This window comes from Oncorhynchus keta, unplaced genomic scaffold, assembly GCF_023373465.1.
Source record: "Oncorhynchus keta strain PuntledgeMale-10-30-2019 unplaced genomic scaffold, Oket_V2 Un_scaffold_2955_pilon_pilon, whole genome shotgun sequence".
Taxonomy (NCBI): Eukaryota; Metazoa; Chordata; class Actinopteri; order Salmoniformes; family Salmonidae; genus Oncorhynchus; species Oncorhynchus keta.
Genome location: NW_026290906.1, coordinates 444,795 through 467,002, shown reverse-complemented (window position 1 = coordinate 467,002; position 22,208 = coordinate 444,795). Strand labels below are relative to the sequence as shown.

General features: G+C 49.2%; 1 protein-coding gene across 1 annotated transcript in view; it reads right to left on the bottom strand.

Annotated features, from left to right (window-relative positions):
* kif1c (kinesin family member 1C) overlaps positions 1–22,208 on the bottom strand; it is a gene marked incomplete at its 3' end in the record, with an annotated part of 98,688 nt that overhangs the window by 63,426 nt on the left and 13,054 nt on the right. The window contains exon 2 of the mRNA XM_052515580.1: positions 10,415–10,542. Coding sequence (XP_052371540.1) covers positions 10,415–10,520 — 106 coding nt within the window. The remainder of the gene's footprint in view (positions 1–10,414; positions 10,543–22,208) is intronic.

The following is a 22,208-nucleotide window of genomic DNA, read 5'->3' as shown; positions in this document are numbered from 1 at the left end:
GGAGTGTACCCTACAGAGAGAAGAGGAGTGGAGGAGTGTTCCCTACAGAGAGAAGGGGAGTGGAGGAGTATACCCTACAGAGAGAAGGGGAGTGGAGGAGTATACCCTACAGAGAGAAGGGGAGTGGAGGAGTGCACCCTACAGAGAGAAGAGGAGTGTACCCTACAGAGAGAAGGGGAGTGGAGGAGTGTACCCTACAGAGAGAAGGGGAGTGTACCCTACAGAGAGAAGGGGAGTGGAGGAGTGTACCCTACAGAGAGAAGGGGAGTGTACCCTACAGAGAGAAGGGGAGTGGAGGAGTGTACCCTACAGAGAGAAGGGGAGTGGAGGAGTGTACCCTACAGAGAGAAGGGGAGTGTACCCTACAGAGAGAAGGGGAGTGGAGGAGTGTACCCTACAGAGAGAAGGGGAGTGTACCCTACAGAGAGAAGGGGAGTGTACCCTACAGAGAGAAGGGGAGTGGAGGAGTGTACCCTACAGAGAGAAGAGGAGTGGAGGAGTGTACCCTACAGAGAGAAGAGTGGAGGAGTGTACCCTACAGAGAGAAGAGGAGTGGAGGAGTGTACCCTACAGAGAGAAGGGGAGTGGAGGAGTATACCCTACAGAGAGAAGAGGAGTGGAGGAGTGTACCCTACAGAGAGAAGGGGAGTGTACCCTACAGAGAGAAGGGGAGTGTACCCTACAGAGAGAAGGGGAGTGGAGGAGTGTACCCTACAGAGAGAAGAGGAGTGGAGGAGTGCACCCTACAGAGAGAAGAGGAGTGGAGGAGTGTACCCTACAGAGAGAAGGGGAGTGTACCCTACAGAGAGAAGGGGAGTGGAGGAGTGTACCCTACAGAGAGAAGGGGAGTGTACCCTACAGAGAGAAGGGGAGTGGAGGAGTGTACCCTACAGAGAGAAGAGGAGTGGAGGAGTGTACCCTACAGAGAGAAGGGGAGTGGAGGAGTATACCCTACAGAGAGAAGAGGAGTGGAGGAGTGCACCCTACAGAGAGAAGAGGAGTGGAGGAGTGTACCCTACAGAGAGAAGAGGAGTGGAGGAGTGTACCCTACAGAGAGAAGAGGAGTGGAGGAGTGTACCCTACAGAGAGAAGGGGAGTGTACCCTACAGAGAGAAGGGGAGTGGAGGAGTGTACCCTACAGAGAGAAGGGGAGTGGAGGAGTATACCCTACAGAGAGAAGGGGAGTGGAGGAGTGTACCCTACAGAGAGAAGGGGAGTGGAGGAGTGTACCCTACAGAGAGAAGGGGAGTGGAGGAGTATACCCTACAGAGAGAAGGGGAGTGGAGGAGTGTACCCTACAGAGAGAAGAGGAGTGGAGGAGTATACCCTACAGAGAGAAGGGGAGTGGAGGAGTATACCCTACAGAGAGAAGGGGAGTGTACCCTACAGAGAGAAGAGGAGTGGAGGAGTGTACCCTACAGAGAGAAGAGGAGTGTACCCTACAGAGAGAAGAGGAGTGGAGGAGTGTACCCTACAGAGAGAAGGGGAGTGGAGGAGTGTACCCTACAGAGAGAAGAGGAGTGGAGGAGTGTACCCTACAGAGAGAAGGGGAGTGGAGGAGTGTACCCTACAGAGAGAAGGGAGTGGAGGAGTGTACCCTACAGAGAGAAGGGGAGTGGAGGAGTGTACCCTACAGAGAGAAGGGGAGTGGAGGAGTGTACCCTACAGAGAGAAGGGGAGTGGAGGAGTGTACCCTTCAGAGAGAAGAGGAGTGGAGGAGTGTACCCTACAGAGAGAAGGGGAGTGGAGGAGTGTACCCTTCAGAGAGAAGGGGAGTGGAGGAGTGCACCCTACAGAGAGAAGGGGAGTGGAGGAGTGTACCCTACAGAGAGAAGGGGAGTGTACCCTACAGAGAGAAGGGGAGTGGAGGAGTGTACCCTACAGAGAGAAGGGGAGTGGAGGAGTGTACCCTACAGAGAGAAGGGGAGTGGAGGAGTGTACCCTACAGAGAGAAGGGGAGTGGAGGAGTGCACCCTACAGAGAGAAGAGGAGTGTACCCTACAGAGAGAAGAGGAGTGGAGGAGTGTACCCTACAGAGAGAAGGGGAGTGGAGGAGTGTACCCTACAGAGAGAAGAGGAGTGGAGGAGTGCACCCTACAGAGAGAAGAGGAGTGGAGGAGTGCACCCTACAGAGAGAAGAGGAGTGGAGGAGTGTACCCTACAGAGAGAAGAGGAGGGAGGAGTGTACCCTACAGAGAGAAGAGGAGTGGAGGAGTGTACCCTACAGAGAGAAGGGGAGGGAGGAGTGTACCCTACAGAGAGAAGGGGTGGAGGAGTGTACCCTACAGAGAGAAGAGGGAGTGGAGGAGTGTACCCTACAGAGAGAAGAGGAGTGGAGGAGTATACCCTACAGAGAGAAGGGAGTGGAGGAGTATACCCTACAGAGAGAAGGGGAGTGGAGGAGTGCACCCTACAGAGAGAAGAGGAGTGGAGGAGTATACCCTACAGAGAGAAGGGGAGTGGAGGAGTATACCCTACAGAGAGAAGGGGAGTGTACCCTACAGAGAGAAGAGGAGTGGAGGAGTGTACCCTACAGAGAGAAGAGGAGTGTACCTACAGAGAGAAGAGGAGTGGAGGAGTGTACCCTACAGAGAGAAGGGGAGTGGAGGAGTGTACCCTACAGAGAGAAGAGGAGTGGAGGAGTGTACCCTACAGAGAGAAGGGAGTGGAGGAGTGTACCCTACAGAGAGAAGGGGAGTGGAGGAGTGTACCCTACAGAGAGAAGGGAGTGGAGGAGTGTACCCTACAGAGAGAAGGGAGTGGAGGAGTGTACCCTACAGAGAGAAGGGGAGTGGAGGAGTGTACCCTACAGAGAGAAGGGAGTGGAGGAGTGTACCCTACAGAGAGAAGAGGAGTGTACCCTACAGAGAGAAGGGAGTGGAGGAGTGTACCCTACAGAGAGAAGGGGAGTGGAGGAGTGTACCCTTCAGAGAGAAGAGGAGTGGAGGAGTGCACCCTACAGAGAGAAGGGGAGTGGAGGAGTGTACCCTTCAGAGAGAAGGGGAGTGGAGGAGTGCACCCTACAGAGAGAAGGGGAGTGGAGGAGTGTACCCTACAGAGAGAAGGGGAGTGTACCCTACAGAGAGAAGGGGAGTGGAGGAGTGTACCCTACAGAGAGAAGGGGAGTGGAGGAGTGTACCCTACAGAGAGAAGGGGAGTGGAGGAGTGTACCCTACAGAGAGAAGGGGAGTGGAGGAGTGCACCCTACAGAGAGAAGAGGAGTGTACCCTACAGAGAGAAGAGGAGTGGAGGAGTGTACCCTACAGAGAGAAGGGGAGTGGAGGAGTGTACCCTACAGAGAGAAGAGGAGTGGAGGAGTGCACCCTACAGAGAGAAGAGGAGTGGAGGAGTATACCCTACAGAGAGAAGGGGAGTGGAGGAGTATACCCTACAGAGAGAAGGGGAGTGTACCCTACAGAGAGAAGAGGAGTGGAGGAGTGTACCCTACAGAGAGAAGAGGAGTGTACCCTACAGAGAGAAGAGGAGGGAGGAGTGTACCCTACAGAGAGAAGGGGAGTGGAGGAGTGTACCCTACAGAGAGAAGAGGAGTGGAGGAGTGTACCCTACAGAGAGAAGGGGAGTGGAGGAGTGTTCCCTACAGAGAGAAGGGGAGTGGAGGAGTGTACCCTACAGAGAGAAGGGGAGTGGAGGAGTGTACCCTACAGAGAGAAGGGGAGTGGAGGAGTGTACCCTACAGAGAGAAGGGAGTGGAGGAGTGTACCCTTCAGAGAGAAGAGGAGTGGAGGAGTGTACCCTACAGAGAGAAGGGGAGTGGAGGAGTGTACCCTTCAGAGAGAAGGGGAGTGGAGGAGTGCACCCTACAGAGAGAAGGGGAGTGGAGGAGTGTACCCTACAGAGAGAAGGGGAGTGTACCCTACAGAGAGAAGGGGAGTGGAGGAGTGTACCCTACAGAGAGAAGGGGAGTGGAGGAGTGTACCCTACAGAGAGAAGGGGAGTGGAGGAGTGTACCCTACAGAGAGAAGGGGAGTGGAGGAGTGCACCCTACAGAGAGAAGAGGAGTGTACCCTACAGAGAGAAGAGGAGTGGAGGAGTGTACCCTACAGAGAGAAGGGGAGTGGAGGAGTGTACCCTACAGAGAGAAGAGGAGTGGAGGAGTGCACCCTACAGAGAGAAGAGGAGTGGAGGAGTATACCCTACAGAGAGAAGGGGAGTGGAGGAGTATACCCTACAGAGAGAAGGGGAGTGTACCCTACAGAGAGAAGAGGAGTGGAGGAGTGTACCCTACAGAGAGAAGAGGAGTGTACCCTACAGAGAGAAGAGGAGTGGAGGAGTGTACCCTACAGAGAGAAGGGGAGTGGAGGAGTGTACCCTACAGAGAGAAGAGGAGTGGAGGAGTGTACCCTACAGAGAGAAGGGGAGTGGAGGAGTGTACCCTACAGAGAGAAGGGGAGTGGAGGAGTATACCCTACAGAGAGAAGGGGAGTGGAGGAGTGTACCCTACAGAGAGAAGGGGAGTGGAGGAGTGTACCCTACAGAGAGAAGGGGAGTGGAGGAGTGTACCCTTCAGAGAGAAGAGGAGTGGAGGAGTGTACCCTACAGAGAGAAGGGGAGTGGAGGAGTGTACCCTTCAGAGAGAAGGGGAGTGGAGGAGTGCACCCTACAGAGAGAAGGGGAGTGGAGGAGTGTACCCTACAGAGAGAAGGGGAGTGTACCCTACAGAGAGAAGGGGAGTGGAGGAGTGTACCCTACTGAGAGAAGGGGAGTGGAGGAGTGTACCCTACAGAGAGAAGGGGAGTGGAGGAGTGTACCCTACAGAGAGAAGGGGAGTGGAGGAGTGCACCCTACAGAGAGAAGAGGAGGTACCCTACAGAGAGAAGAGGAGTGGAGGAGTGTACCCTACAGAGAGAAGGGAGTGGAGGAGTGTACCCTACAGAGAGAAGAGGAGTGGAGGAGTGCACCCTACAGAGAGAAGAGGAGTGGAGGAGTGCACCCTACAGAGAGAAGAGGAGTGTACCCTACAGAGAGAAGAGGAGTGTACCCTACAGAGAGAAGAGGAGTGGAGGAGTATACCCTACAGAGAGAAGAGGAGTGTACCCTACAGAGAGAAGAGGAGTGGAGGAGTGTACCCTACAGAGAGAAGGGGAGTGGAGGAGTGTACCCTACAGAGAGAAGGGGAGTGGAGGAGTGTACCCTACAGAGAGAAGGGGAGTGGAGGAGTGCACCCTACAGAGAGAAGAGGAGTGTACCCTACAGAGAGAAGAGGAGTGGAGGAGTGTACCCTACAGAGAGAAGAGGAGTGGAGGAGTGTACCCTACAGAGAGAAGGGGAGTGGAGGAGTGTACCCTTCAGAGAGAAGGGGAGTGGAGGAGTGTACCCTACAGAGAGAAGGGGAGTGGAGGAGTGTACCCTACAGAGAGAAGAGGAGTGGAGGAGTGTACCCTACAGAGAGAAGGGGAGTGGAGGAGTGTACCCTACAGAGAGAAGAGGAGTGGAGGAGTGTACCCTACAGAGAGAAGAGGAGTGTACCCTACAGAGAGAAGAGGAGTGTACCCTACAGAGAGAAGAGGAGTGGAGGAGTGTACCCTACAGAGAGAAGGGAGTGGAGGAGTGTACCCTACAGAGAGAAGGGGAGTGGAGGAGTGTACCCTACAGAGAGAAGAGGAGTGGAGGAGTGTACCCTACAGAGAGAAGGGGAGTGTACCCTACAGAGAGAAGAGGAGTGGAGGAGTGTACCCTACAGAGAGAAGGGGAGTGGAGGAGTGCACCCTACAGAGAGAAGAGGAGTGTACCCTACAGAGAGAAGAGGAGTGGAGGAGTGTACCCTACAGAGAGAAGAGGAGTGGAGGAGTGTACCCTACAGAGAGAAGGGGAGTGGAGGAGTGTACCCTACAGAGAGAAGGGGAGTGGAGGAGTGTACCCTACAGAGAGAAGGGGAGTGGAGGAGTGTACCCTACAGAGAGAAGGGGAGTGGAGGAGTGTACCCTACAGAGAGAAGGGGAGTGTACCCTACAGAGAGAAGGGGAGTGGAGGAGTATACCCTACAGAGAGAAGGGGAGTGGAGGAGTGTACCCTACAGAGAGAAGGGGAGTGTTCCCTACAGAGAGAAGAGGAGTGGAGGAGTGTACCCTACAGAGAGAAGGGGAGTGGAGGAGTGTACCCTACAGAGAGAAGAGGAGTGGAGGAGTGTTCCCTACAGAGAGAAGGGGAGTGGAGGAGTGTACCCTACAGAGAGAAGAGGAGTGGAGGAGTGTACCCTACAGAGAGAAGGGGAGTGGAGGAGTATACCCTACAGAGAGAAGGGGAGTGGAGGAGTGTACCCTACAGAGAGAAGAGGAGTGGAGGAGTGTACCCTACAGAGAGAAGGGGAGTGGAGGAGTGTACCCTACAGAGAGAAGGGGAGTGGAGGAGTGTACCCTACAGAGAGAAGGGGAGTGGAGGAGTGTACCCTACAGAGAGAAGGGGAGTGGAGGAGTGTACCCTACAGAGAGAAGAGGAGTGTACCCTACAGAGAGAAGAGGAGTGGAGGAGTGTACCCTACAGAGAGAAGAGGAGTGGAGGAGTGTACCCTACAGAGAGAAGGGGAGTGGAGGAGTGTACCCTACAGAGAGAAGAGGAGTGGAGGAGTGTACCCTACAGAGAGAAGGGGAGTGGAGGAGTGTACCCTACAGAGAGAAGGGGAGTGTACCCTACAGAGAGAAGAGGAGTGGAGGAGTGTACCCTACAGAGAGAAGGGGAGTGGAGGAGTGTACCCTACAGAGAGAAGAGGAGTGTACCCTACAGAGAGAAGGGGAGTGGAGGAGTGTACCCTACAGAGAGAAGGGGAGTGGAGGAGTATACCCTACAGAGAGAAGGGGAGTGGAGGAGTATACCCTACAGAGAGAAGGGGAGTGGAGGAGTGTACCCTACAGAGAGAAGGGGAGTGGAGGAGTGTACCCTACAGAGAGAAGGGGAGTGGAGGAGTGTACCCTACAGAGAGAAGAGGAGTGGAGGAGTGTACCCTACAGAGAGAAGAGGAGTGGAGGAGTGTACCCTACAGAGAGAAGGGGAGTGGAGGAGTGTACCCTACAGAGAGAAGAGGAGTGGAGGAGTGTACCCTACAGAGAGAAGGGGAGTGTACCCTACAGAGAGAAGAGGAGTGGAGGAGTGTACCCTACAGAGAGAAGGGGAGTGGAGGAGTGTACCCTACAGAGAGAAGGGGAGTGGAGGAGTGTTCCCTACAGAGAGAAGAGGAGTGGAGGAGTGTACCCTACAGAGAGAAGAGGAGTGGAGGAGTGTACCCTACAGAGAGAAGGGGAGTGGAGGAGTGCACCCTATAGAGAGAAGGGGAGTGTACCCTACAGAGAGAAGGGGAGTGGAGGAGTGTACCCTACAGAGAGAAGGGGAGTGGAGGAGTGCACCCTACAGAGAGAAGAGGAGTGGAGGAGTATACCCTACAGAGAGAAGGGGAGTTATTGAGAGTAAGGGGGAAGTGGCACCACCAGTTATTGAGAGTAAGGGGGAAATGGCACCACCAGTTATTGAGAGTAAGGGGAAAGTGGCACCACCAGTTATTGAGAGTAAGGGGAAGTGGCACCACCAGTTATTGAGAGTAAGGGGGAAGTGGCACCCCCAGTTATTGAGAGTAAGGGGGAAGTGGCACCCCCAGTTATTGAGAGTAAGGGGAAAGTGGCACCACCAGTTATTGAGAGTAAGGGGGAAGTGGCACCACCAGTTATTGAGAGTAAGAGGGCTTTTTAACACATAACTTTGTTAAATAAATAAGTACACATTTATTTATTTGTTTGTTCCCTATTCTCTATCTAATATTTTATTTGGTGTTTTGGTTGAAGATCTGATAACATTGACAATCAAAAACATGCAAAAATAGAAAAAATCAGAACTTCAGCCAGTGACCTGTTTTATCTTCAGGGTTCATATGGAAATTGGCAGCTTCATTAAATAGTACCCGCAACGTCAACAGTGAAGAGGCGACTCCAGGATGCTGCCCTTCTAGGCAGAGTTGCCAAGAAAACGCCATATCAGACTGGCCAAGAAAAATAAAAGATTAAGATGAGCAAAAGAACACAGACACTGGACAGAGGAACTCTGCCTAGAAGGCCCGCATCCCGGAGTCGCCTCTTCACTGTTGACGTTGAGACTGGACAGAGGAACTCTGCCTAGAAGGTAGCATTTAATGAAGCTGCCACTGTTGAGGACTGGACAGAGGAACTCTGCCTCAAACTAGACCATCTCTCTTCACTGTTGAGGGGACTGGACAGAGGAACTCTGCCTTAGACCATCTCTCTTCACTGTTGAGTTGAGGGGAACAGAGGAACTCTGCCTAGAACCAGCATCCCAGAGTCCATCTTCACTGTTGACGTTGAGACTGGGGGAACTTCTGAACCAGACCATCTCTCTTCACTGTTGAGAGGGGAGGAACTTCCTGAACTAGATCCATCTCCTCTTCACTGTTGACGTTGAGAGGGGGAATTCTGAACCAGACCATCTCTCTTCAGTTGGGGGGTACTTTTAATGAACTGACCATCTGAGGACTCTGTGAGGGGGTTTCTCAACTAGACCATCTCTCTCTAGAGGGGGTATTCTGTACTAGACCATCTCTCTCTAGAGGGGGTATTCTGAATTAGACCATCTCTCTAGGGGGGTATTCTGAACTAGACCATCTCTCTCTAGAGGGGGTATTCTGAACTAGACCATCTCTCTCTAGAGGGGGTATTCTGTACTAGACCATCTCTCTAGAGGGGGTATTCTGAACTAGACCATCTCTCTCTAGAGGGGGTATTCTGAACTAGACCATCTCTCTCTAGAGGGGGGTATTCTGAACTAGACCATCTCTCTCTAGAGGGGGGTATTCTGAACTAGACCATCTCTCTCTAGAGGGGGGTATTCTGAACTAGACCATCTCTCTCTAGAGGGGGGTATTCTGTACTAGACCATCTCTCTCTAGAGGGGGGTATTCTGAACTAGACCATCTCTCTCTAGAGGGGGGTATTCTGAACTAGACCATCTCTCTCTAGAGGGGGGTATTCTGAACTAGACCATCTCTCTCTAGAGGGGGGTATTCTGAACTAGACCATCTCTCTCTAGAGGGGGGCATTCTGTAACTAGACCATCTCTCTCTAGAGGGGGGTATTCTGAACTAGACCATCTCTCTCTAGAGGGGGTATTCTGGACTAGACCATCTCTCTGTAGAGGGGGTATTCTGTACTAGACCATCTCTCTCTAGAGGGGGTATTCTGAACTAGACCATCTCTCTCTAGAGGGGGGTATTCTGAACTAGACCATCTCTCTCTAGAGGGGGGTATTCTGAACTAGACCATCTCTCTCTAGAGGGGGGTATTCTGAACTAGACCATCTCTCTCTAGAGGGGGGTATTCTGAACTAGACCATCTCTCTCTAGAGGGGGGTATTCTGAACTAGACCATCTCTCTCTAGAGGGGGGTATTCTGAACTAGACCATCTCTCTCTAGAGGGGGGTATTCTGTACTAGACCATCTCTCTCTAGAGGGGGGTATTCTGAACTAGACCATCTCTCTCTAGAGGGGGTATTCTGGACTAGACCATCTCTCTGTAGAGGGGGTATTCTGTACTAGACCATCTCTCTCTAGAGGGGGGTATTCTGAACTAGACCATCTCTCTCTAGAGGGGGGTATTCTGAACTAGACCATCTCTCTCTAGAGGGGGGTATTCTGTACTAGACCATCTCTCTCTAGAGGGGGGTATTCTGAACTAGACCATCTCTCTCTAGAGGGGGGTATTCTGTACTAGACCATCTCTCTCTAGAGGGGGGTATTCTGAATTAGACCATCTCTCTCTAGAGGGGGGTATTCTGAACTAGACCATCTCTCTCTAGAGGGGGGTATTCTGAACTAGACCATCTCTCTCTAGAGGGGGGTATTCTGTACTAGACCATCTCTCTCTAGAGGGGGGTATTCTGTACTAGACCATCTCTCTCTAGAGGGGGGTATTCTGGACTAGACCATCTCTCTCTAGAGGGGGGTATTCTGAACTAGACCATCTCTCTCTAGAGGGGGGTATTCTGAACTAGACCATCTCTCTCTAGAGGGGGTTATTCTGGACTAGACCATCCCTCTCTCTAGATGGTTATGCAAATCACTCGGAGAACAACCAGACCTCAACTGTGGGATTTAGGCAAATGCTCAGTGTGTGTGTGTTGTACACAGTCAATTGCAGACAGTAGACAGAGCAGAGGAAGGTTGAGCAGACTGTTCAGAGCTGCTGAGCCCAGGGTCACACACTTCTCCTGGAGTGCACACTTTCTCACATGGGTTTACCAATGTTGAAAACTCCCTCCAGCCAAAGTCTTCACCAATCATATGCTTTTAAATCCATATGCACACACCTTGGGGGAATCGTGACTGTGTGTGTGTGTGTGTGTGGTGTGTGGTGTGTGGTGTGTGGTGTGTGTGTGTGTGTGTGTGTGTGTGTTACTTACAGGTGGAGTTGCCCTGCATCTGTATAACACACTTGGCATCTCGGCTGGTCTCCCGGGAGTTGAAAGGTCGCACGCGTACTGCCACCTTCACTGAGGCTCCTGCCATCCTCCCCTCTGACCCCTTACCCCTAGAACACAGAACACATCTTTAGAACACAGAACACATCTTTAGAACACAGAACACATCTTTAGAACACAGAACACATCTTTAGAACACAGAACACATCTTTAAAACAGGGAACTTTGCCTTCCTATTCCCTGTGTCCTACATCTGAGCAGCTAACTGATCGCTGCAGCTGTACATAGTCTATCAGTAAATAGCACATTAGACCAGAGCCTCTTGACTAAAGCTGTGTCCTACATTAGACCAGAGCCTCTTGACTAAAGCTGTGTCCTACATTAGACCAGAGCCACTTGACTAAAGCTGTGTCCTACATTAGACCAGAGCCTCTTGACTAAAGCTGTGTCCTACATTAGACCAGAGCCTCTCGACTAAAGCTGTGTCCTACATTAGACCAGAGCCTCTTGACTAAAGCTGTGTCCTACATTAGACCAGAGCCTCTTGACTAAAGCTGTGTCCTACATTAGACCAGAGCCTCTTGACTAAAGCTGTGTCCTACATTAGACCAGAGCCTCTTGACTAAAGCTGTGTCCTACATTAGACCAGAGCCTCTTGACTAAAGCTGTGTCCTACATTAGACCAGAGCCTCTTGACTAAAGCTGTGTCCTACATTAGACCAGAGCCTCTTGACTAAAGCTGTGTCCTACATTAGACCAGAGCCTCTTGACTAAAGCTGTGTCCTACATTAGACCAGAGCCTCTCGACTAAAGCTGTGTCCTACATTAGACCAGAGCCTCTTGACTAAAGCTGTGTCCTACATTAGACCAGAGCCTCTTGACTAAAGCTGTGTCCTACATTAGACCAGAGCCTCTTGACTAAAGCTGTGTCCTACATTAGACCAGAGCCTCTTGACTAAAGCTGTGTCCTACATTAGACCAGAGCCTCTTGACTAAAGCTGTGTCCTACATTAGACCAGAGCCTCTTGACTAAAGCTGTGTCCTACATTAGACCAGAGCCTCTTGACTAAAGCTGTGTCCTATATTAGACCAGAGCCTCTCGACTAAAGATGTGTCCTACATTAGACCAGAGCCTCTTGACTAAAGCTGTGTCCTACATTAGACCAGAGCCTCTCGACTAAAGCTGTGTCCTACATTAGACCAGAGCCTCTCGACTAAAGCTGTGTCCTACATTAGACCAGAGCCTCTCGACTAAAGATGTGTCCTACATTAGACCAGAGCCTCTCGACTAAAGATGTGTCCTACATTAGACCAGAGCCTCTCGACTAAAGCTGTGTCCTACATTAGACCAGAGCCTCTTGACTAAAGAGCCTCTCGACTGCTGTGTCCTACATTAGACCAGAGCCTCTCGACTAAAGATGTGTCCTACATTAGACCAGAGCCTCTCGACTAAAGCTGTGTCCTACATTAGACCAGAGCCTCTCGACTAAAGATGTGTCCTACATTAGACCAGAGCCTCTCGACTAAAGATGTGTCCTACATTAGACCAGAGCCTCTCGACTAAAGCTGTGTCCTACATTAGACCAGAGCCTCTTGACTAAAGCTGTGTCCTACATTAGACCAGAGCCTCTCGACTAAAGCTGTGTCCTACATTAGACCAGAGCCTCTCGACTAAAGATGTGTCCTACATTAGACCAGAGCCTCTTGACTAAAGCTGTGTCCTACATTAGACCAGAGCCTCTTGACTAAAGCTGTGTCCTACATTAGACCAGAGCCTCTTGACTAAAGCTGTGTCCTATATTAGACCAGAGCCTCTCGACTAAAGCTGTGTCCTACATTAGACCAGAGCCTCTCGACTAAAGATGTGTCCTACATTAGACCAGAGCCTCTCGACTAAAGCTGTGTCCTACATTAGACCAGAGCCTCTCGACTAAAGCTGTGTCCTACATTAGACCAGAGCCTCTCGACTAAAGATGTGTCCTACATTAGACCAGAGCCTCTTGACTAAAGCTGTGTGTCCTACATTAGACCAGAGCCTCTCGACTAAAGCTGTGTCCTACATTAGACCAGAGCCTCTCGACTAAAGATGTGTCCTACATTAGACCAGAGCCTCTCGACTAAAGCTGTGTCCTACATTAGACCAGAGCCTCTCGACTAAAGATGTGTCCTACATTAGACCAGAGCCTCTCGACTAAAGATGTGTCCTACATTAGACCAGAGCCTCTCGACTAAAGCTGTGTCCTACATTAGACCAGAGCCTATTGACTAAAGCTGTGTCCTACATTAGACCAGAGCCTCTTGACTAAAGCTGTGTCCTACATTAGACCAGAGCCTCTCGACTAAAGATGTGTCCTACATTAGACCAGAGCCTCTCGACTAAAGATGTGTCCTACATTAGACCAGAGCCTCTTGACTAAAGCTGTGTCCTACATTAGACCAGAGCCTCTTGACTAAAGCTGTGTCCTACATTAGACCAGAGCCTCTTGACTAAAGCTGTGTCCTACATTAGACCAGAGCCTCTTGACTAAAGCTGTGTCCTACATTAGACCAGAGCCTCTCGACTAAAGATGTGTCCTACATTAGACCAGAGCCTCTCGACTAAAGATGTGTCCTACATTAGACCAGAGCCTCTCGACTAAAGCTGTGTCCTACATTAGACCAGAGCCTCTCGACTAAAGATGTGTCCTACATTAGACCAGAGCCTCTTGACTAAAGCTGTGTCCTACATTAGACCAGAGCCTCTCGACTAAAGATGTGTCCTACATTAGACCAGAGCCTCTCGACTAAAGCTGTGTCCTACATTAGACCAGAGCCTCTTGACTAAAGCTGTGTCCTACATTAGACCAGAGCCTCTTGACTAAAGCTGTGTCCTACATTAGACCAGAGCCTCTTGACTAAAGCCGTGTCCTACATTAGACCAGAGCCTCTCGACTAAAGCTGTGTCCTACATTGTCCCTCCTGTTTCTAATGTTCTGGTTGAACATCAGGGAGAACGGTCCTTTAGACACAGAACATAGCCAGTCGTATGTCGTTAGATAATCTCCCTCCAACCTCTCTCCCTCCCTCCCTCCAACCTCTCTCCCTCCCTCCAACCTCTCTCCCTACCTTCAACCTCTCTCCCTACCTCCAACCTCTCTCCCTACCTCCAACCTCTCCCTACCTCCAACCTCTCTCCCTACCTCCAACCTCTCTCCCTACCTCCAACCTCTCTCCCTACCTTCAACCTCTCTCCCTACCTTCAACCTCTCTCCCTCCTAACCTCTCTCCCTCCTAACCTCTCTCCCTCCTAACCCCTCTCCCTCCTAACCCCTCTCCCTCCTAACCTCTCTCCCTCCCAACCTCTCTCCCTCCCAACCTCTCTCCCTCCAACCTCTCTCCCTCCAACCTCTCTCCCTCCAACCTCCTCCCTCAACCTCTCTCCCTCCAACCTCTCTCCCTCCAACCTCTCTCCCTCCAACCTCTCTCCCTCCAACCTCTCTCCCTCCAACCTCTCTCCCTCCAACCTCTCTCCCTCCAACCTCTCTCCCTCCAACCTCTCTCCCTCCAACCTCTCTCCCTCCAACCTCTCTCCCTCCAACCTCTCTCCCTCCAACCTCTCCCTCCAACCTCTCTCCCTCCAACCTCTCTCCCTCCAACCTCTCTCCCTCCAACCTCTCTCCCTCCAACCTCTCTCCCTCCAACCTCTCTCCCTCCAACCTCTCTCCCTCCAACCTCTCTCCCTCCAACCTCTAACCTCTACCCAGTCTAACTACCACACTATAACAGGTGGTACTCAGTCTAACTACTACACTATAACAGGTGGTACTCAGTCTAACTACTACACTATAACAGGTGGTACTCAGTCTAACTACTACACTATAACAGGTTAGGGTTAATAGATAGTGGTTAATAGAGGCTACTCCATCACTCATTTAGTGGTTAATAGAGGCTACTCCATCACTCATTTAGTGGTTAATAGTGGCTACTCCATCACTCATTTAGTGGTTAATAGTGGCTACTCCATCACTCATTTAGTGGTTAATAGTGGCTACTCCATCACTCATTTAGTGGTTAATAGTGGCTACTCCATCACTCATTTAGTGGTTAATAGTGGCTACTCCATCACTCATTTAGTGGTTAATAGTGTCTACTCCATCACTCATTTAGTGGTTAATAGTGACTACTCCATCACTCATTTAGTGGTTAATAGTGGTTAATAGTGACTACTCCATCACTCATTTAGTGGTTAATAGTGGCTACTCCATCACTCATTTAGTGGTTAATAGTGGTTAATAGTGACTACTCCATCACTCATTTAGTGGTTAATAGTGGCTACTCCATCACTCATTTAGTGGTTAATAGTGACTACTCCATCACTCATTTAGTGGTTAATAGTGGCTACTCCATCACTCATTTAGTGGTTAATAGTGGCTACTCCATCACTCATTTAGTGGTTAATAGTGACTACTCCATCACTAATTTAGTGGTTAATAGTGGCTACTCCATCACTAATTTAGTGGTTAATAGTTTCTACTCCATCACTCATTTAGTGGTTAATGGAGGCTACTCCATCACTAATTTAGTGGTTAATAGTGACTACTCCATCACTCATTTAGTGGTTAATAGTGTCTACTCCATCACTCATTTTTTATTTTATTTATTTTTTATTTTTTTTATTTCACCTTTATTTAACCAGGTAGGCTAGTTGAGAACAAGTTCTCATTTGCATCACCTGGCAAGATAAAGCATAGCAGTGTGAACAGACAACACAGAGTTACACATGGAATAAACAATAACTAGTCAATAACACAGTAGAAAAAATGGGCAATCTATATACAATGTGTGCAAAAGGCATGAGGATAGGCAATAATACATTTTGCAGATTAACACTGGTGATAAATGATCAGATGGGCATGTACAGGTAGAGATATTGGTGATATTGGTGTGCAAAAGAGCAGAAAAGTAAATAAATAAAAACAGTATAAAAACAGTATGGGAATGAGGCAGGTGAATAAGGGTGAGCTATTTACCTATAGACTATGTACAGCTGCAGCGATCACTAGCTGCTCGGATAGCTGATGTTTGAAGTTGGTGAGGGAGATAAAAGTCTCCAACTTCAGCGATTTTTGCAATTCGTTCCAGTCACAGGCAGCAGAGTACTGGAACGAAAGGCGGCCAAATGAGGTGTTGGCTTTAGGGATGATCAGTGAGATACACCTGCTGGAGCGCGTGCTACGGATGGGTGTTGCCATCGTGACCAGTGAACTGAGATAAGGCGGAGCTTTACCTAGCATGGACTTGTTGACCTGAGCCAGTGGGTCTGGCGAAATATGTAGTGAGGGCCAGCCGACTAGAGCATACAAGTCGCAGTGGTGGGTGGTATAAGGTGCTTTAGTGACAAAACGGATGGCACTGTGATAGACTGCATCCAGTTTGCTGAGTAGAGTGTTGGAAGCCATTTTGTAGATGACATCGCCGAACGAGGATCGGTAGGATAGTCAGTTTTACTAGGGTAAGCTTGGCAGCGTGAGTGAAGGAGGCTTTGTTGCGAATAGAAAGCCGACTCTGGATTTGATTTTTGATTGGAGATGTTTGATGTGAGTCTGGAAGGAGAGTTTGCAGTCTAGCCAGACACCTAGGTACTTATAGATGTCCACATATTCAAGGTTGGAACCATCCAGGGTGGTGATGCTAGTCGGGCATGCAGGTGCAGGCAGCGATCGGTTGAAAAGCATGCATTTGGTTTTACTACGCGTTTAAGAGCAGTTGGAGGCCACGGAAGGAGTGCTGTATGGCATTGAAGCTCGTTTGGAGGTTTGATAGCACAGTGTCCAATGACGGGCCGAAAGTATATAGAATGGTGTCGTCTGCGTAGAGGTGGATCAGGGAATCGCCCGCAGCAAGAGCAACATCATTGATATATACAGAGAAAAGAGTCGGCCCGAGAATTGAACCCTGTGGCACCCCCATAGAGACTGCCAGAGGACCGGACAGCATGCCCTCTGATTTGACAACTGAACTCTGTCTGCAAAGTAATTGGTGAACCAGGCAAGGCAGTCATCCGAAAACCGAGTGGTTTTTAGTGGTTAATAGTGACTACTCCATCACTCATTTAGTGGTTAATAGTGTCTACTCCATCACTAATAGTACAACCTTACTACAGACTGCCCTTTGAAACATGTTACAACTACAACCTTACTACAACATTACTACAACATTACAACAACCTTACTACAGACATGTTACAACTACAACTTTACTACAACACTACTACAATCTTGTTACAACTACAACCTTACTACAACACTACTACAACCTTACTACAGACTGCCCTTTGAGACATGTTACAACTACAACGTTACTACAACACTACTACAACCTTACTACAGACATGTTACAACTACAACTTTACGACAACACTACTACAACATTATTACAACCTTACTACAGACTGCCCCTTACTACAGACTGCCCTTTGAGACTGCCCTTTGAGACATGTTACAACTACAACTTTACTACAACATTACTACAACCTTACTACAGACTGCCCTTTGAGACATGTTACAACTACAACCTTACTACAGACTGCCCTTTGAGACATGTTACAACTACAACCTTACTACAACCTTACTACAGACTGCCCTTTGAGACATGTTACTACTACAACCTTACTACAGACTGCCCTTTGAGACATGTTACAACTACAACCTTACTACAACCTTACTACAGACTGCCCTTTGAGACATGTTACAACTACAACCTTACTACAGACTGCCCTTTGAGACATGTTACAACTACAACCTTACTACAACCTTACTACAGACTGCCCTTTGAGACATGTTACAACTACAACCTTACTACAGACTGCCCTTTGAGACATGTTACAACTACAACCTTACTACAGACTGCCCTTTGAGACATGTTACAACTACAACACTACTACAACGTTACTACAACCTTACTACAGACTGCCCTTTGAGACATGTTACAACTACAACCTTACTACAACCTTACTACAGACTGCCCTTTGAGACATGTTACAACTACAACCTTACTACAGACTGCCCTTTGAGACATGTTACAACTACAACACTACTACAGACTGCCCTTTGAGACATGTTACAACTACAACACTACTACAACGTTACTACAACACTACTACAGACTGCCCTTTGAGACATGTTACAACTACAACACTACTACAACGTTACTACAACACTACTACAGACTGCCCTTTGAGTCATGTTACAACTACAACACTACTACAACACTACTACAACGTTACTACAACGTTACTACAGACTGCCCTTTGAGACATGTTACAACTACAACGTTACTACAACATTACTACAACACTACTACAGACTGCCCTTTGAGACATGTTACAACTACAACACTACTACAACGTTACTACAACACTACTACAGACTGTCCTTTGAGACATGTTACAACTACAACACTACTACAACGTTACTACAACACTACTACAGACTGCCCTTTGAGTCATGTTACAACTACAACACTACTACAACACTACTACAACACTACTACAACGTTACTACAACACTACTACAGACTGCCCTTTGAGTCATGTTACAACTACAACACTACTACAACGTTACTACAACACTACTACAGACTGCCCTAACAGGTGGTATTCTAGTCTAAATGTTTGTTGCAGGGGAATCAGTCAGAACAACCATAGGACACACACACACAGGAAGTGAGTAGAGGTGCACCTTCTCTGAGTCACTTCCCCCGTCCAACACACTCACTCACTCACTCACTCACTCACTCACTCACTCACTCACTCACTCACCTCTTACTTTGTAACCTGCAGCCACATTCAAAACACAATTCATTTTCACAAGGCGCTCAACTCTGAATAGACAAAACACTTGTACACAGAGTCAATGAAACACAGCAGGCTGGTAGAGGTACCAGGGTCAGATACAGCAGGCTGGTAGAGGTACCAGGGTCAGACACAGCAGGCTGGTAGAGGTACCAGGGTCAGACACAGCAGGCTGGTAGAGGTACCAGGGTCAGACACAGCAGGCTGGTAGAGGTACCAGGGTCAGATACAGCAGGCTGGTAGAGGTACCAGGGTCAGACACAGGCAGGCTCAGGTGGTAGAGGTACCAGGGTCAGACACAGCAGGCTGGTAGAGGTACCAGGGTCAGATACAGCAGGCTGGTAGAGGTACCAGGGTCAGACACAGCAGGCTGGTAGAGGTACCAGGGTCAGATACAGCAGGCTGGTAGAGGTACCAGGGTCAGACACAGCAGGCTGGTAGAGGTACCAGGGTCAGACACAGCAGGCTGGTAGAGGTACCAGGGTCAGACACAGCAGGCTGGTAGAGGTACCAGGGTCAGACACAGCAGACTGGTAGAGGTACCAGGGTCAGACACAGCAGGCTGGTAGAGGTACCAGGGTCAGACACAGCAGGCTGGTAGAGGTACCAGGGTCAGACACAGCAGGCTGGTAGAGGTACCAGGGTCAGACACAGCAGGCTGGTAGAGGTACCAGGGCCAGACTGTCTGTGGTTAGTTAGCTACAGCCCTCATCTCTTCTCCTCTCCTCTTTTCATTGTTCATAACTTGTTTTGTACATTTATTTTTCATTTTATTTTTATTTTACCTTTATTTAACCTTTATTTAACCAGGCAAGTCAGTTAAGAACAAATTCTTATTTTCAATGATGGCCTGGGAACAGTGGGTTAACTGCCTGTTCAGGGGCAGAACGACAGATTTTGTACCTTGTCAGCTCGGGGATTTGAACTTGCAACCTTTCGGTTACTAGTCCAACGCTCTAACCACTAGGCTACCCTGCCGCCCCAAGGCTTGAGATAAGAGTATCTCATGATAAGGTGTAGACCACACTATTTACCAAGAGAGTTTACATCTATATTTTACATCTATAAAGTTAGTGAGGGAGATATGAGTCTCCAGCTTCAGTGATGTTTGCAATTAGTTCCAGTCATTGGCAGCAGAGAACTGGAAGGAAAGGCGGCCAAAGGAGGAACTGGCTTTGGGGGTGACCAGTGAAATATACCTGTTGGAGCGCGGCTACGGGTGGGTGCTGCTATGGTGACCAGTGAGCTGAGATAAGTTGGGCTTTACCTAGCAAAGACTTTTTGATGACCTGGAGCCAATGGGTCTGGCGACGAATATGAAGCGAGGGCCAGCAAACGAGAGCATACAGGTCGCAGTGGTGGGTAGTATATGGGGCTTTGGTGACAAAACGGATGGCACTGTGATAGACTGCATCCAATTTGCTGAGTAGAGTATTGGAGGCTATTTTGTAAATGACATCGCCGAAGTCAAGGATCGATAGGATAGTCAGTTTTACGAGGGTATGTTTGGCAGCATGAGTTAAGGATGATTTTTGCGAAATAGGAAGCCGATTCTAGATTTAATTTTGGATTAGAGATGCTTAATGTGAGCCTGGAAGGAGAGTTTACAGTCTAACCAGACACCAAGGTATTTGTAGTTGTCAGAAACGTCCAGAGTAGTGATGTTGGACAGGCGGGCAGGTGCGGGCAGTGATCGGTTGAAGAGCATGCATTTAGTTTTACTTGCATTTAAGAGTAGTTAGAGGTCACAGAAGGAGTGTTGTATGGTATTGAAGCTTGTCTGGAGGTTAGTTAACACAGTGTCCAAAGAAGGGCCATAGAGGTGGATCAGAGAATCACCAGCAGCAAGAGCGACATCATTGATGTATATAGAGAAAAGAGTCGGCCCGAGAATTTAACCCTGTGGCACCCCCATAGAGACTGCTAGAGCTAAGGACCCTGGGACTAAACACCTCCCTCTGCAACTGGATCCTGAACTTCCTGACGGGCCGACCCCAGGTGGTAAGGTTAGGTAATAACACTTCCGCCACGCTGATCTTCAACACGGGGGTACCTCAGGGGTGCGTGCTCAGTCCCCTCATGTACTCCCTGTCCCTTCAAGACTGCACGGTCTGGCACGACTCCAACACCATCATCAAGTTTGCTGATGACACAACAGTGGTAGCCCTGAACACAGACAACAACGAGACAGCCTATAGGGAGGTCAGAGAACTGGCAGTGTGGTGCCAGGACAACAACCTCTCCCTCAACGTGATCAAGACAAATGAGATGATTGTGGAATACAGGAAAAGGAGGACCAAGCACGCCCCCGTTCTCATTGTAAAGGCTGTAGTGGAGCTTCAAGTTCCTTGGCGTCCACATCACCAACAAACTAACATGGTCCAAGCACACCAAGACAATTGTGAAGAGAGCACAACAAAACCTATTCCCCCTCATGAATCTAAAAAGATTTGGTATGGGTCCTCAGATCTTCAAAAGGTTTTACAGCTGCACCATCGAGAGCATCCTGACGAGTTGCATCACTGCCTGGTACGGCAACTGCTCAGCCTCCGACCGCAAGACACTACAGAGGGTAGTGCGTATGGCCCAGTACATCACCGGGGCCAAGCTTCCTGCCATCCAGGACCTGTATACCAAGCGGTGTCAGAGGAAGGCCCTAAAAATGGTCAAAGACCCCAACCACCCCAGTCATTGACTGTTCTCTCTACTACCGCACACCAAGCGGTACCGGAGCACCAAGTCTAGGTCCAAGAGGCTTCTAAACAGCTTTTTACCCCTAAGCCATAAGTCTCCTGAACAGCTAATCAAATGGCTACCCAGACTATTTGCAGGTACCTCCTGTATACAGCCCAGCTATTGTTATTTACTGCTGCTCTTTAATTATTTGTTATTTTCTTAACATTTTCTTAAAACGGCATTGTTGGTTAAGGGCTTGGAAGTAAGCATTTCACTGTAAGGTCTACCTGTTGTATTCGGCGCATGTGACTAATACACTTTCATTTGATCTATCTGTCTTTAGTCTTCAATCACTCTCTCAGTCTGTCTGTCTCTGTGTGTTGTGGTCTATACCACAGTCTGTCTCTGTGTGCTGTGGTCTATACCACAGTCTGTCTCTGTGTGTTTTAACAACATTCCCAACTATCACACAGCATTCACTGGACTGTATATACACGACATGACCATAAGTATGTGGACACCTCCTCGTCAAACATCTTGTTCCAAAATCATGAGCATTAATATATAGTTGGTCCCCCTTTGCTGCTATAACAGCCTCCACTCTTCTGGGAAGGCTTTCCACTAGATGTTGGAACATTGCTGCTATAACAGCCTCCACTCTTCTGGGAAGGCTTTCCACAAGATGTTGGAACATTGCTGCTATAACAGCCTCCACTCTTCTGGGAAGGCTTTCCACTAGATGTTGGAACATTGCTGCAGGGACTTGCTTCCATTCAGCCACAAGAGCATTGGTGAGGTCGGGCACTGATGCTGGGCGATGAGGTCTGGCTCGCAGTCGGCGTTCCAATTCATCCCAAAGGTGTTCGATGGGGTTGAGGTAGGGCTCTGAGCAGACCAGTCAAGTTCTTCCACACCGATCTCACAAACTATTTGTTTGGACTTGGCTTTGTGCACGGGGGCATTGTCATGCTGAAACAGGAAAGGGCCTTCCCCCAAACTGTGTGGAAGCACAGAATCATCTAGAATGTATGATGTAGTGTTAAGATTTCCCTTCATTGGAACCAATGAGCCTGAACCATGAAAAACAACCCCAGACCATTATTCCTCCTCCACCAAACTTTACAGTTGGCACTATGCATTGGGGCAGGTAGCGTTCTCCTGGCATCCGCCAAACCCAGATACGTCCGTCCATCACTACAGAGAACACATTTCCACTGCTCCTGAATCTAGTCACTGAGCTCTACGGGCCGTTCTACTGCTCCTGAATCT